General features: G+C 43.0%; 1 protein-coding gene across 7 annotated transcripts in view; it reads left to right on the top strand.

Moving 5' to 3' along the window:
• The window catches only part of KCNT1 (potassium sodium-activated channel subfamily T member 1), a 587,173-nt gene that overhangs the window by 459,661 nt on the left and 110,219 nt on the right, over positions 1 to 17,293 (top strand). For all 7 annotated transcript variants that reach the window (XR_012236041.1, XM_073599682.1, XM_073599683.1 and 4 more), the window contains 5 exons: positions 1,014 to 1,108; positions 10,507 to 10,687; positions 14,013 to 14,177; positions 15,773 to 15,909; positions 17,030 to 17,093. Coding sequence is in view for 6 of the 7 variants with exons in the window: in XM_073599682.1 (XP_073455783.1) it covers positions 1,014 to 1,108; positions 10,507 to 10,687; positions 14,013 to 14,177; positions 15,773 to 15,909; positions 17,030 to 17,093 (642 nt within the window). In the remaining variant the exon portion in view is untranslated. The remainder of the gene's footprint in view (positions 1 to 1,013; positions 1,109 to 10,506; positions 10,688 to 14,012; positions 14,178 to 15,772; positions 15,910 to 17,029; positions 17,094 to 17,293) is intronic.

The raw sequence follows: 17,293 nt of genomic DNA on the forward strand, positions 1-17,293 counted from the left end.
ATGTATATACTTATAGGACACTATACTTATACTTACTGCACCTACCCTTTTCCAGAAGGTAATTTCGCCCTAGTACACCCAAGGAGATATCCTTCAATTGCTTGGATGTGGTGCAAGCTGTCAATAGATCAATGAGTTACTCTTGGGCCTTTTAGCATCAGGTATTTATTTCTCAGATTTTCAAGGCTTCCACCTACTCCTTTTCTCATATTCGCTAAATTCTACACAGTGGACAGATGTTCACACCTCATCCAATGCTGGCTTCAGACCTAAGGTCCTTTAGGTAGCTCTTTGAGCTGCAAACTAGCCCAGATGTACACTGCTGTATTGGAATGCAAGTTCGTTTGTTTGCTGTGTTTCCTGCCCCTCAGTTTAACTGATTTTGGACATCCCTCTTGTATCAAAAATAACGATGTGTTCTCTAATGAACGATAAAGTCAACAGAATTGTTGTACCTCCTGAAAAACCATCATCAACCCTGTCCTCAGGACCCACTAACAGGCCAGGTTTGCAAGATAACTGAAATACATCACAGGTGATATCATTTGCTGCTCAGTGATTGTAGTATTCTAGTCTGCATCTCCCCAAGGTAATACAGAAAACCTGGCCTGTTAGTGGTCCCTGAGGACAGGGTTGATGACCACTGCTTTAGGAGACACATGTCCACCCCCTCTGCCTTTATGGTGTTTTTCATTCACTGCTATTATTATGGAATACAAATGGAATATATTATACCTATTTTTTTATTTTTGCATCTCTTAAACTGGAGTAAATATAAGTATGTTTGTTGTCAGAATATCTCAGTAGGGCAATTGCGATTTTATTTATAGTTGTCCTGCTAACTTTTAGATTTACTGCTCTACTCCAGCTAGGACCACTTAAGAGGAGCCATGTAGAAGGATGCAGGAGGGGTCTTACAGTAAAGCACAAACACTGACAGGAAGTCACAAGACCCAGCACCTATTGCACAGAAATTGTAATGGTTGCTAATTTTAATAATTTTCTGTTTTCAGAATGACCTTCACCGTGCTATTCAGAGGACGCAGTCGGCCATGTTCAATCAGGTGATCATTCTGATCTGCACTCTTCTGTGCCTTGTCTTCACAGGGTAAGCAATTATTCTGTCTCTAACTCAGTGGTGCACCTAGCACATCTGGCACCTGGGGTTGCTCATTTTTTTACACTCTCCCCCCCCCCTTCCTCCCTGCCCCTCCAAAAAAAGGTATGAATCCTCCTCTTCTCAGGTCCCCTGCCAATGCTCCTGGCTCTTCCCAACTGCCGAGTCACCCCAGAGCAAGCAGCTTGCAATGTCACCCGAGCAATCTCGGTCCCAAGCTCCCACTGCTGTCTCAGCCAATAAAGAGGGAGAGTCCCTGGAGAGCCAAGGCACTTGTGCACTTCACTGGATCACAATGGGGCTTAGGTATGTATTTGTACTAAAAGTCTGCTGCACAGAGAAGGCTTTCACCTTCATGCATAGAATGCATGAAGTTAAAAAAAACTTTGAACCTTTAGAACCACTATTGACTGTGCCACAAGCAAGAGTGTAATAAACGTACAGACCTCAGCACATTGACTTTAATGAAAAGAAACTGTTCCATACATATACTTTTCTTCGCACAGTTTACCTTAAAGAAGGAATAATGTACTTAGAGTACAGGGGTCAGGCATATGAAATTTAACACACTCTGAGGGAAATTTATTAAAACCGGAGCAGAAAGAATCTAGAGTAGCTGTGCATGGCAACTAATCAATTGCTATGTACAGCTGCACCAAATTCTTTGTGCTCCAGTTTTAGTAAATCCCCCCAGATATGCATACCACTGAAGGTAAGTGGCTCTCCACAGTGAGCGAACATTCAAGATCTGAACACAACTTTTGCTGCCAATATCTCTGGATCCACTGATTCTCATAAAACTGCTTATGTATTTTTTTCACCATGTGCTCGTTATAAGCTGCCCAGGGTTTTACTTTATATTTTTTATATATAAATGTGTCAAATAAATGCATCGCAACTCTGTAAATTCCATTTAAATTCTACCCCAGAAATTTTTTCTCTTATAGTGGCGCCTCTATCTCCTGGTGTGATATTGTAAGCTTCTAATTCTTTGTATTTCTGCATCCCCCCCCCCCCCCCTCTGACCTCAGCGCAGTTACTGTCTCTGGGTGCTGTAAACATTACTGAAAAGAGCTTAAAATTATAACTTCTCAAGGCCTTACGCATCTTGATGGCCTTTAAAATACACCAATCATTACATTATTTTCCTTATCCCTGCAACAAATAGCGCAACTTTGCACAGATTCATGTAATGGTCTGTGAATCTGTATGTACAGTGGGGACGGAAAGTATTCAGACCCCCTTAAATTTTTCACTCTTTGTTATATTGTAGCCATTTGCTAAAATCATTTAAGTTAATTTTTTTCCTCGTTAATGTACACACAGCACAGCAGGACTCTGGCTGGGCCATTCAAGAACAGTCACCGAGTTGTTGTGAAGCCACTCCTTCGTTATTTTAGCTGTGTGCTTAGGGTCATTGTCTTGTAGGAAGGTAAACCTTCGGCCCAGTCTGAGGTCCTGAGCACTCTGGAGAAGGTTTTTATCCAGGATATCCCTGTACTTGGCTGCATTCATCTTTCCCTCGATTGCAACCAGTCATCCTGTCCCTGCAGCTGAAAAACACCCCCACAGCATGATGCTGCCACCACCATGCTTCACTGTTGGGACTGTATTGGACAGGTGATGAGCAGTGCCTGGTTTTCTCCACACATACCGCTTAGAATTAAAGCCAAAAAGTTCTATCTTGGTCTCATCAGACCAGAAAATCTTAATTCTCATCATCTTGGAGTCCTTCAGGTGTTTTTTAGCAAACTCCATGCGGGCTTTCATGTGTCTTGCACTGAGGACAGGCTTCCGTCAGGCAACTCTGCCATAAAGCCCCGACTGGTAGAGGGCTGCAGTGATGGTTGACTCTCTACAACTTTCTCCCATCTTCCGACTGCATCTTTGGAGCTCAGCCACAGTGATCTTTGGGTTCTTCTTTACCTCTCTCATCAAGGCTCTTCTCCCCCGATAGCTCAGTTTGGCCGGATGGCCAGCTCTAGGGAGGGTTCTGGTCGTCCCAAACGTCTTCCATTTAAGGATTATGGAGGCCACTGTGCTCTTAGGAACCTTAAGTGCAGGAGAAATGTTTTTGTAACCTTGGCCAGATCTGTGCCTTGCCACAATTCTGTCTCTGAGCTCTTCAGGTAGTTCCTTTGACCTCATGATTCTTATTTGCTCTGACATGCACTGTGAGCTGTAAGGTCTTATATAGACAGGTGTGTGGCTTCCCTAATCAAGTCTAATCAGTATAATCAAACACAGCTGGACTCAAATGAAGGTGTAGAACCATCTCAAGGATGATCAGAAGAAATGGACAGCACCTGAGTTAAATATATGAATGTCACAGCAAAGGGTCTGAATACTTAGGACCATGTGATATTTCGGTTTTTCTTTTTTAATAAATCTGCAAAAATGTCAACAATTCTGTGTTTTTCTGTCAATATGAGGTGCTGTGTGTACATTAATGAGGAAAAAAAATAACTTAAATGATTTTAGCAAATGGCTGCAATATAACAGAGTGAAAAATTTAAGGGGGTCTGAATACTTTCCGTCCCCACTGTAAATCCGTTGCAGAAATAAATGTCAGCGACAAACAATTGGATGTCTGTGGGCACTGGGTAATTTCTCCAGACACCTCCTGACCAGTGGATCTCTGGATAATTTTAGGTTAAAAGATATATACTGTATACTGTATATCCGAATCTGATAGCTATAGTCTGTATTGTCCTTTAGGTTATTTTTAGCCCAACTTTAGCTTTTTGTGTATTATTTAGTGCGAAATTCACACCCCCGATCTTTCAATTAATACCTATGGTGTATTATAATATTACAATAGCCCTTTCATATTATGTGCGACAATACCTCTGTAGGATGGACATATATATAGAACAGAAATCTTTTTTTCCATCTCGTTTTTACGCACTTTGCCTTACAGCAGTCATGCCATACAATCGACAATGGCCCTTATTATGAGCGGGTAATCATAGCCTAATAAGACAGATTGAGGATGTGACTGGCACATTGCAGCGTGACCGCGGCTCTGCCATTCTTACCTTCATGTTTTTGGATTTAAAGAAAGTACCAGGACAATAGTCATCGTGACTCAAGCAGTCTGTCATACGGCTTGGCTTACTGCCTGTTTTCTCTACTTTTTCATGCAAATACTATTTTTAATTTGCATTTTATAATCCTCTGTTCTACCTATTGTAATTTTTAATCTACTTTTCCGTTTCTCACCAGATAGGGCAAGGATTTTAGCAAACATTTGCCAATACATGTTTTAAAGTGGAACTTAACTCTAAAAGTGTGAGATTTGCAATGTTATGGAGAAAATTCAGTAATGTTGATTGTGCCTAAGCAGTAAGCAGTACCCTAAAAGATATATATTTTTTCTTGGGATTTCTTCTGAAAAAATAGCAGTGCATTTCCCATTATGTGAGTGCCCCTAGGCACTCCTATTTTACATTATGTTAAAGAGGAGCTCCAGTCAGTAATTTAAAAAAAAAAAAAGTAGGCTACATGCCCAAGGATATTTTAAAAAACGAGCTGCAAAGCTAGTACCATCATCAGGAAAAAAGCGGCGTTAAAAACGCAATTTTTTTCGCGTTTCGCTGTCTTCTACTCTTTTGCTGGGTCTTCTCCCCTCTCTCCAATATCTTCTGCTCTTTTGCTGGGTCTTCTCCCCTCTCCGGTTCTTCTCCCCTCTCTCCGCTATCTTCTACTCTTTTGCTGGGTCTTCTCCCCTGTTCTTCTTCCGATGTTGACTCGATGTGATCTCCCGGTGTAATGCTGGGTCTGCCGTGTGCAATGACTTATATTGTCATGGGGCGGGGCCACCTGATGACATAAGTTAGAGGATATGCCCCTTGTGATGTCATCACCCGGGGCATTTCCTGACTTGCCGGGCTGCATGCTTGGATAAGGGTCTGGTATGGATCTTGGAGGGAACCTCACGCAAAATTTTGTTGGGGTTCCACTTCAAGATTCTCAGCACACAAGTCGCACCGCAAGTCGGATCATCTTGATCCGACTTCTGGTGAGACTTCTATTCAAATCAGTGGAATCCCATAGGGAACTATTGATTTTGAATAGAGACAGAAAAACGTGGGATGGTGCATAACGCTGTGTATACAGCGTTAAGCCCTGTTAAATCGCGTTTAACACCTTTTACCGGCGTCTGGCGTTTTTACAGCTCTAGCGCTGGAGCCTCAAAACGCACTGGTCCTGGGTTTTTTTTGGAGCTTAAAAATGCCAATGCCAATTACAGCTCAAAAACACCATGGTGGGCATGAGGCCATAGGCTAACATTGAGAGGCGTTTTAAGCTGCAAAAAACGCTCAAAAAGTGCCTGTAAAAACGTCCGTGGGCATGAGGCCTAAAAGTCAGCAGCTACAAATACTATAGCTGCAGACTTTTAATATACAGACACTTACCAGCCCAGGAATCCAGCACTGTCATCACCCGGGCCATTTTTTTTTGGTCTTTGGGTCCCCTGCGCCGCCATCTTAATTTTTGGGATGCCAGCTGAGACTTCCTAGTGTTTCACAGCCGGCTTCCTACTGTGCATGCCTGAGACGCACTCCACTTTCTAAAATGGTCCCGCAGTCTCCTGGGACATGTGATGTGTCCCCAGAAGTTGTACAGTAGGTGGAGGGTGGACTCTTGCTCTGCTTACCCAGGTGAGAAGAAGTAAAGGGGGAGCAGGTACCTGTCAGAAAAAAAAACGAAAAAAGAAAAAGGTAAAGTTTTAAGGCGGAACTACACTGCATCTGAGCACTACAAACCAAAAATTCTGTTTGGTTCAATTTTAATATTTAAACTCGTCCATCCATCCATGTGCTCAAGCTTTATTTTGTTGAGAAATCACTTTGAAAAGCACCCCTATTTTTGGCAATCTTGAGTAAAGGCAGATGATTCATGTAGCATTTCCTGAAATCCACCTGCCCTTAGCTCAAGCGTGCAAGCAGGAGGGTGTGCTTAGCTGAGAAAACCCCTCTTGAAGATTCCTGGAATGTATTAGATCATTTGCCTAGACCTGAAAACCAGAAAGTAACTGAATAAATGTAAAAAAAAAGTTTAAAACAAGTAAATGATATACTTTCCTATCTATCTACTAAAGCTAGCAGCATAAGGATTAACAATAGTCAATGCCACTTTAAGGTAACTTACTTTAAACCTGCTTAATAATAACACTAACACCAATAATTACTAGGGCTCCTTTGGGGAGATTCCCTCTATTTTCTGTCCTGACAACAATGTAACACTAGAATAGGAAGCAGCACTGGGAAAAGGTCATCTAGTGCCCAGGACAAACATGCCAAATTGCACCCCCCACCCATAGTTGCCAACATTGCAAAAAAAATATGTGGGACACTTTTTTGGCTGTAGGCAGAGCCGTACAATAATTAGGGGGCGGGGCATTCGTTTGTAGACGTGGCTTAGAAAAACCCTACAAGTGCGGCGCGCGAAGCATGGGCGTGGCTTATGTGAAATAGTGGGCATGGCTTAAATGGGCGTGACTCAAGAGGGTGTGGTTAGAGTCTGAGATGAATGAGGGATGGAGAGGGAAAGGGGGAGAGGGGAATGACAGGACAGCAGCCCCAGATCCTACACAATAAAAATATGTGTATTCTAGAAAGCTTAACAATCAGCAGATAAAGATACTCCAAACACCTGGTGTTAATGCTTCAATCATCCCGGCACCATGGTTGTTATGGTGTCAGGATGATTGAAGCGCATTATTTCTATTATTACATTGTAATATAAAATTAAATCATTCAACTCACCATAATGCCGAATCAGTGGGATCCCTGAGCGTGTCACTAGCCACGTCGCCTGCCACCAGCAGAGTCTGTCCTTGCATCAGGTGTCCCCGGCAGAGTCTGTCCTTGCATCAGGTGTCCCCGGCAGAGTCTGTCCTTGCATCAGGTGTCCCCGGCAGAGTCTCTCCTTGCATCAGGTGCCCCCGGCAGAGTCTGTCCTTGCATCAGGTGCCCCCAGCAGAATCAGTATAGACCCCCTCAGTGCAGACCCCCTCCCTCAGTGCAGACCCCCTCAGTGCAGACCCCCTCCGTGCAGACCCCCTCCATCAGTGCAAACCTCCTACATCAGTGCAGACCCCCTCCATCAGTGCAGACCCCCTCAGTGCAGACCCCCTGCATCAGTGCAGACCCCCCTCTATTAGTGCAGACCCCCCTATTAGTGCAGCCCCCCTCAGTGCAGACCCCCCTCTATTAGTGCAGACCCCCCTCAGTGCAGCCCCCCCCTCTATCAGTGCAGACTCCCCTTAATTAGTGCAGACCCCCCTTAATTAGTGCAGCCCCCCTCTATTAGTGCAGCCCCCCTCTATTAGTGCAGACCCCCCTCAGTGCAGCCCCCTCTATTAGTGCAGCCCCCCTCAGTGCAGACCCCCCTCAATTAGTGCAGACCCCCCTCAATTAGTGCAGCCCCCCCTCAGTGCAGCCCCCCTCTATTAGTGCAGACCCCCCCTCAATTAGTGCAGCCCCCCTCAATGCAGCCCCCCCTCAGTGCAGATCCTCCCTCAGTGCAGACCCTCCCCTCGTCCAAGAGCGGCCGGTGTTCTGCCGAGAAGGTTCCCCTCGGCAAGTAAGGACCCCCTATATCGAGCCCCCTTTCTCTCTCCACTGACTGAACACTAGGGGGAAGATCGAGCGGCTGCGCCGGCCGCCATTTTGCTGGAGCCAGCTGCTCCAAAAATTAAAAAAAACAACATTCCCGATTTTCCTTATGGAAAATCCCGATTCGGGACAGCCTCCAATCGGGACGAGGGTCCCAAAATCAGGATTGTCCCAGGAAAATTGGGACTTTGGCAACTATGCCCCCCCCCCCCCAAATGTATAAGCATTATGTGGGCGACTACATGGCAAATGAGGTTCAATGTAGAAAAATGTAAAATAATGCATTTGGGTGGCAAAAATATGAATGCAATCTATACACTGGGGGGAGAACCTCTGGGGGAATCTAGGATGGAAAAGGACCTGGGGGTCCTAGTAGATGATAGGCTCAGCAATGGCATGCAATGCCAAGCTGCTGCTAATAAAGCAAACAGAATATTGGCATGCATTAAAAGGGGAATCAACTCCAGAGATAAAACGATAATTCTCCCGCTCTACAAGACTCTGGTCCGGCCGCACCTGGAGTATACTGTCCAGTTCTGGGCACCAGTCCTCAGGAAGGATGTACTGGAAATGGAGCGAGTACAAAGAAGGGCAACAAAGCTAATAAAGGGTCTGGAGGATCTTAGTTATGAGGAAAGGTTGCGAGCGCTGAACTTATTCTCTCTGGAGAAGAGACGCTTGAGAGGGGATATGATTTCAATTTACAAATACTGTACTGGTGACCCCACAATAGGGATAAAACTTTTTAGTGGAAGAGAGTTTAATAAGACTCGTGGCCACTCATTACAATTAGAAGAAAAGAGGTTTAACCTTAAACTACGTAGAGGGTTCTTTACTGTAAGAGCGGCAAGGATGTGGAATTCCCTTCCACAGGCGGTGGTCTCAGCGGGGAGCATTGATAGCTTCAAGAAACTATTAGATAATCACCTGAATGACCGCAACATACAGGGATATGTAATGTAATACTGACACATAATCACACACATAGGTTGGACTTGATGGACTTGTGTCTTTTTTCAACCTCACCTACTATGTAACTATGTAACTATGTGTCAGCAAAAATCCTCTACCTCAAAAAGTGCTAGTCTGCATGCTTGGCTCACATCCTCTCATTTCACATATGCTCCCAGCAGAATTCACCCCCTCCAAAAAAGTTTCCCTTCCTAGCACAAATCCTCCCCCCCAATCCAAATCCCCCCTCCCAGCACAAATACCCCTCCCCCAAACCCCCCATCCTAGCACAACCCCCACCCCCCCACCCCAAAAAGAAAAATTTCCTCCTAGAACAAATGATCAACAATCATGAACAATCATCCCTAATAGCACAAATCTCCCTCCCAAAAAAGTCCCCTCCTAGCACAAATCCCCCCCCACACACACACACACACACACATACACACACACACACACACACAATGTTACTTTTTCTAGCACAAACTCCTTAAATCACCCATCCTACCACAAATCCTCTTCCCCCATCTCCCCTCCTATCACAACCCCCCCCCCCCCTTTCATCACCACTCCTAGCACACCACCCCAAATTTCCCCTCCTAGAACCATTCTTACCTCCTGTTGCCTCCCCTCCCCTCAATCTCTTTGTGGTGCTCGAACCTCACATAATACCACAGTGCCCAGGGCAGCTTCCCCTCCTGCCCACCCCTTGTCCTGCCCCTGATAGGAAGTGAGGGGAAATCACAAACAGAAACACAGACAGCATTACAGACTTTTTTTTTTAAGCCTACAAAGAGAAAATCTGAGGATCTGTTCAGCTTTTCCTTACTTTCTGTGTCCCCAGTAGAGATTTTCTCCCACTTCTTGTCTTGTGGCAAGGTTGTTATGAGGATAGGAAGTCAATGGAAATCTCCCCACAGAGGCCACAGACCAATAATACCTAACAAGGGTTTCTTGCTTGGTTTGGCTTCACATACATTGTAATACTGTTCGTTAAAGCAGGGAGAATGAAAAAAACTGCCCTTGTAGTGAGGCTATCCACACACTGAAAAGGTTATATGTTTATTTTATTCTAGGGGGAACATACAAAGCGAATATACCTACCTTATTCTTCATTCCCACAGGCTTCCCCCCAGCTGCACAACCGGTCTGCGCAAAATTGCTTCTCTTTGCTGCCCCATGGGTCGCAGACACTAATGCCGCGTACACACGAGCGGACTTTACGGCGGACTTTGCCCGGCGGACTGGATTTCGTCGGACAATTCGATGTGTGTGGGCTCCAGCGGACTTTGTTTTCTCAAAAGTTGGACGGACTTAGATTTTAAACTTGTTTAAAATTTATCCGTTGAAATCGAGTCCGGTCGAAAAGTCCGCTCGTCTGTATGCTAGTTCGACGGACAAAAAGGCACGCTAGGGCAGCTATTGGCTACTGGCTATGAACTTCCTTGTTTTAGTCCGGTCGTACGTCATCACGTACGAATTCGACGGACTTTGGTGGATTGTGTGTAGGCAAGTCCGTTCATTCACAAAGTCCGTCGGAAAGTACGTCGAAAAATCCGCCGGGCAAAGTCCGCCGTAAAGTCCGACCGTGTGTACGCGGCATTAGACATTATTGTATGCAATGCAGGACCAGCAGGCCTGCATTGTAAGTAAGACAAAAACAAGCATTTAACCCTTGCAGTGCCCGTAGAGCCCCACTACAATTACAAGGGTTATTTTTGATTTTACCCAGAGTTCAACTTTTTTCACTAGGAAACAGACTAATCTATTTTCCAGTACGTAGAAGAAAAAGCTAATTTTGTCTCTTTTTTTCAGGATGTGTGGCATTCAGCATTTGGAAAGAGCTGGGGAAAATCTTTCACTCTTCAAGTCATTTTATTTCTGCATTGTTACCTTCTCCACCGTGGGCTATGGAGATGTCACTCCTAAGATATGGCCATCTCAGCTCCTGGTGGTAATCATGATCTGTGTGGCACTCGTGGTGTTACCACTCCAGGTAAGCTGTTCTGTTCTGTCTTTATTGGTGCTAAAGTTAAATGCACTAACTGTTTAGGAGATATTCACATCTGCAATATCCGATGACATCACTCGCGCATGTGCAGTGACGCTCTTCATTCAGGGCATACAGTGAGTGCTGAATGCAGAGCAAGTGACTTCACGGCATGGTCATTCAAATGGCCAGAACCAACAAACCCATAAGGAAGATGAAAGTCCCGGCAGTGATGACAGCGCATCACTGGAGGGCTTTGTTTGAAAGTTAAGTTTGTCATTATGTGCTAGTATGCAGTGCACATTACTAGCACAATGTACACACATTATGGTATAAACTTGCAGGGGGCCCAGATTTTTTTTGGCCTGTTTTTTACTGCTTTAAGCTATGTCTCTGCATTTCCTGTTTGCCAGATTATTGTGCTCTGCTCCAGGCAATATCTTGCTTCAGCTGCCATCCAGCTCTTCATTACCACTCATTACTGACCTTTGGCTTGTTCATTGATTACACTTCTGCCTGATCCCAACCTGCTATCATTGGTTACCATCATTTGGCTTATTCATTGACAATGCTTCTGCTTGACCCCAAACTTCTACATCTTCAATGACCCCTGTTTACTCACCTCCTGGTGGAGTGATCCCGTGGACAGCCACCTGGCAATAGCATCCACCATCTGGGGCTCTGATAAAAACCGGTTAGTGCTTAGACCTCGGGTTAACCCACGTTACCTTGTGCTTGTGTATTTATCCTGCTGGTTACTGTGTGAACCTTTCTACTGCCATAGCTTCTGGCCTCCGAGACTGACCCTTGACTGTGACAAGGAGTTAAAGTTTGAGTACCAACAACTAGCTACAAAAGTGATGATCCAAACTTGTCAGCTACCCCTATAAGAGGCGAAAGAGGGCTGCTCTTAACCATTAAGAACAGAAACCCCTTCTTACATGGAGAACCCGAAAATGAACATAACTTCAGAATAATTGGGTTGAAATTCTGACAGCTCTGAAGGTGTTCTTTGTTACACTTCATTTCTACGTGGACAGTTTGATAAAAAATGCTGTGTAGTCTTTGGGAAGACACACCGTCCTCTGGGATGGAGCTTTGGTACAGAACCTGTCACCTCCGCATTGACTGGATGTCAGAGAGTCCATCAGGCATAACATAGCATTGCAAAGATTCTCTAGACACCAAACCCTGGGGGAACAAAATTTTAAAGTAAATATTCAGGCTAGAGTACAGCAGAAAGAAAAATTCACTTATAAGCAGGATTTTGGTTCTTTGCTATGCAATTGGAAAATCAGGCAAGGGATCCTAAGGCTGCAGAAGAAAGGCAGATGACGTCCTGACCTTCAACCATCTATGACCAGTTTATTCAGGATTGTATGATGCTGACAGAGACCCCCCCACCTTCTTAATGCCTGCTTCTTACCCTGCTTTCTCAGCCCACCCTAAATAGCCATATATTTGGCCACTATAATGGTTTGGGGTTAGTTATAATTTATCAGTTTTAAGTATCTGTTTTTTACTATATGTACACAACCTTCATTTGACAATGAAGTGTTAAATATATAACAAAAGCTTCCCAATTCACTGTAGGTGATCTAAAACAGTAGATGTCTCCTTTGAGTCGCTCTGTCTCTGATTAAGACCTTAGACAAATTGTACAGATAGGTGGGAGAGAGAAGGGTGGAGCCACAGTTTTGACATATTCAGTGCACATTTCAGTTTGAGCCACTGTGCTCTGTGAACCGTCACATAAAGAAGCTAAAAAGTTACCAAAAAGAGACTAAAACAATTACAAATGAACCTAAAGTTCTATCTGGATGCTAAAGGATGAAAAACATTATCATGCAGTAGTTTTTATGACCTCATTAAAGGAAAAAAAGTATAAAATGTTTTCTCAACCGTACTATATAAAGAAAATTAATACATTTATACAAAGCCACTATGTTCCCCCTTTAATACTAAAATTGATCTTACTTTGTATTCAGAATATGGAATGGTTCTTAGATATTACCAAGCCATTCTTAGGTGTGAAATAATAAATTAGATTTTAATAAATTAAATGGGTCTTGAATAACAGAAGAATGAAATAAGGTCTTCGGTATCTTCCTAAGGAAAGAAAAGATTTGAAGAGCCAAAAGAAGCACAATGACCCAGAGCCTGATGCAGAAGATAACAAAGGACAGCTTGCAATAATGAAATTACCACCTGAAACAAATACACTCAAATAAATGGACTTAGTACCATAAAAGAAATTATTATCCAATTAATTTCAAGTCTGTGTTTCGCTTGCGGTTTAAAAAAGAAACTATAGGCAAACCTCTAAATACACCACAGTAGGAGACCTATCTTACATGCCAAAATTTGTATTTCTGTTCAGCCATGCTTGTGATTCACACTGCATAGGCAGGATAACAACAGTTTATCAGTTTTTTTTTTTTTTTAGGATTTCCCTCAGATGAAACGGCTGTGGTAATTACTAAGGCAGTGAAACTGATCAATTCTCCTGTGTAAAATAGTGGAAATCCTGAAAACATGACCTGTTGGTGCGCCTTAAGGACTGCAGTTGAGAAACACTGACCTATACTAGCAGTAGTGATGATGTTTTAAATTAATACTTAACTGGACTGGAGGCTGATTTTTTTTTTTTATATGGGTAGTGGATGGTCTTTAATATAAAAAAGTAATCTAACTGCTTTTATTTATCTTTTCCAAGAGCTCCATATATTGGTATACGTGCAGAATCTTAGAGTGGTATTAAATTCCACTGATTTTTATTTTTTTTAATGGGCCTGTAAGTTTATGGCATAAGGGGTTAGTTGCTCTGCACGCTAGCAAATTATGACAGACTTACCGGTCAAGGGATGCCCTCCAGCAATGCGCTGTCAGCTGTCAACAGGTTCTCCCATTCTTCCACAACACAGAGCAGATGCAATAAAAGTACTCTGAGCTGTGCATGCACAGCTCAGTATACATTACCACTGATAGGCAGGGGGAAGGATTAATGACAGAAAAGACCATTAGGGTCTCTTCTCTTCTGTCATTAAAACCCTGCTTGTTAGCGTTTTTTTTTTTTTTTTTTTAATTTAGTTTAATACTGCTTTAAATGGCTATGTCACGGTGAAAGGTCTCCTCAAGACATGCTTGGGGGGATCCAGGCCATTGTACTTCACCCATATCTGAGATATCAGTTTTAGTTTTACTCTCAAAAACATTGTCAAGAAGAAACAAGAATCCAATGCTGTTTTTTTTCTTGCCAAAAAAGCCTATAAATGCTGTGTTTTTTTATTTAACTTATTTGCTTGTTATTTTGATTTTTATTTTCTGTCAGTTTGAGGAGTTGGTCTACCTTTGGATGGAGCGGCAAAAATCAGGGGGGAACTACAGCCGTCACAGAGCACAGACTGAGAAACACGTAGTCCTCTGTGTCAGCTCCCTGAAGATTGACCTTCTGATGGACTTTCTGAATGAGTTCTATGCTCATCCACGGCTTCAGGTACCACGGCTGGCCTCTGCACTGTTAAAGAGAGCTAATAACCTACTAATAATTAGCCAGGGTGACAGTCATGTTGTGATAAACTAGCATTTTGTTTCTGTAATTTATGCTGGATTAAATAGTTAGTCCACCCAAAAGTGTGTTGAGTCAGCCCCTGGCTTCTTGTATGTCTTGGATCTTCCAACAGCGAAATCTCCTTGCTGTAATTGCTGACACTGTTCCTGTCCAACTGTGTGTTTAATCCTTTCCTGTTACATTCTCCACAATGTAAAGTAAGTAAAAAATTTACCAGGTATAGTGGAAATCCATCATAATGACCATAGCAGGTGTGCTGACCCAGGAACTAAGTGCAGACATCTCATCAGTAGATTCCCTTTAGAGATATAATTAGCTGTGAAGTGGTTTAATCCAGTGGCATCAACTCCTGTCCTCAGGGCCCACTAACAGGCCAGGTTTGCAAGATAACAGAAATACATCACAGGTGATATCATTTGCTGCTCAGTGATTGCAGTATTCTAGTCTGCATCTCCCCAAGGTAATACATAAAAACCTGGCCTGTTAGTGGGCCCTGAGGACAGGGTTGATGACCACTGGTTTAATCCACCATCCACCAAACACAATATCGGTGTAGGTAGATTGACCTTCAAAGAATCATTCCATGTAACCCATTAAAAATAACCAATTATTTGATTACACAAACTCTAAAATGAAAATTATATGGGTCAAGGGGAGAAACCTTGAGGAGGAAATGGGCAAGCTAACAGCCGTTGCCAACATGGGAAGATAATTTATCAAAAATGTTGTATATGGCCAGTTCACCTCTCTAGTGATGTAGGCTGTAGATACCATTTATTTTAAGGGGTTGTAAAGGTAAACATTTTTTGGGCAATATGTGATCTATATGCTATACAGATCGTGAATATTGATGTTATTTGTGCCTAAATGTTTTAGTTACCTGTTAGATAACTATGCTTTTTCACCACTTCCTCCTTTCCTCTCTGTATTCTCTCCTAAACTTCCGGGTTTTCGAGAGCGCTCACTGCAGCTACGTCGCGGCTTCAAAGGAACTACAATTCCCTTGAGGCTTAGCGGCATCGCGCATGCACAGTGCCACTTTTTCACTGTGTGACATAACGAGAACGAGCCTAGTTCTCATTTCTATTTCTGCCTTCGGTGAACACACGCTGCCCAGTTAACACCCCCATTCCCGCCTCCCCAGCACGCCCATAGATGGTCATTCAATACAATAACAAGGCACGGGAGGTGGAGCTACAGCGTCCCGCAGCTCCCCCTGCCTCCCGTGCCTGTGAACGCACACAGCGTCTCCCCGCAGGGATGTAGTCCCAAGGGAGGGGGCGAGCACGCATAGTAACCCCCAGCCATAACGGCTCGGATGATGGGGCAAGCTTACAGAGGAGGAACAGGAAGTTACAACTTCACACAAACAAAAAAAGCATTTACAAGGGAAAACTAAGGAAAAGATTAGTGAACCAACAATACACTTGCTTAAAGGAACATAATTAGAAAATAAAAAATGGACCTTTAGTATCACTTTAACTTTGTTTTCCGTTTGTCATTTACATCTTCTTTTTCAGGATTATTATGTTGTTATTCTCTGCCCAACGGAGATGGATCTTCAGGTTCGGCGAGTACTCCAGATACCATTGTGGTCTCAGCGTGTTATCTACCTTCAAGGGTCGGCACTAAAAGATCAGGACCTCATGAGGGCAAAGTAAGTACGAACTGGAGCTACAGAGTTTCCAGGGCACGAGGGTATGGCCACAGACCACCAATTAGATTTCAGATGGAATTTTTTGCTAATATTGTGTTCAGAACCTAGAAATACTACTACGCATCTTGAAAGCTTAAAGCAGCGTTAAACCCAAACAATAAATATTTGTTACATTGCAGTATATCAATTCTTAGATGTGATAACTGCATGCATTTTCTTTTTTGGGCTTTCATCTGGTGATCCAGCCAGTAGTCTGTTATTTTTTGAACTTGGCTTCAATTTGTTGGTATATCTGTGATAGTACATCTAATACTCTCCTACCCCCAGAATAAAATGCTGCTGCCCAAAGGTGTCTCTGTTGCTCCTTCATCTAGAGTATAGGTTCTCTAACACAGGAAGGATGTTACTGGTCAGATCATTAGGTAAAAACAGGGAAGGAAGCCTAAAAAAGACTAATGCAGCCACCACATCTAATGATGGGTTAGCTGCAAAATATTATATTTTCAGTTTGGGGTTTAATAATGTACATCCAGGTAGATATAAAATGTATGCATTATTGCAGTTTCGAGTCTTTATTAAAAAAAAAAAAAAAAAAAATCATTAAAGTATTTTTGAAAGAGACTAGTGCAAGTGCCTGACTTTTTTTTATATCAGTCCTACTGTAATCCCTGAACAGCAGAACCCAGGGAGGGGCAATACTAGGAGCCAGTCAGACTCTGCTTCATGTACATGCGCTGGCTAGGAACATGCTGACAGAAGGAGACAACACAGTGATAAGCTCATCAGTTACAGTTATGGGTGGGGACCTTTAGAAGACATCATTCAAATGATTTAATATCTAAGATTTATTTTACATTTAGTTCAACAAATTCATATACAAACCCATAACTTTCTTTTGAGACTTGCTTACAAAAATGTTTCAAACACATCAGCATTAATAACTTTGTAATAAACATTTGTGAAAACAGTCAATGTAGACTTGTAGAGTCTGAAAATTCCCAGCTTGCTGCTATTTTTTTAATGGTTATGTAATATCGATCAGTGGAATGCCTGATCTATTGTTTTTGATGTATATTGTGATGGCCTACAGCTCCCATAAAAATAATGTTCTTTAACGCAGGATGGATGACGCAGAAGCCTGTTTCATTCTGAGTAGCCGGAACGAAGTGGACCGCACTGCCGCTGTAAGTTTAGAATCTCCCCCACCTGCACATTATTTTCACAGCTGGAAGAGATGTGAAAATGTGGAATAGGCTTCCACGGAAATTGATTCCAGCGGATAGGACTGGATGTCTCCAAGATGGGTTGGATTCTTTCCTAAATATACCAGATATTGAGCTTTTTACAGTTGTGAAAACACAATGGAGATTGTTGATCTGGGAAT

Source organism: Aquarana catesbeiana, linkage group LG09 (assembly GCF_042186555.1).
Source record: "Aquarana catesbeiana isolate 2022-GZ linkage group LG09, ASM4218655v1, whole genome shotgun sequence".
NCBI lineage: Eukaryota > Metazoa > Chordata > Amphibia > Anura > Ranidae > Aquarana > Aquarana catesbeiana.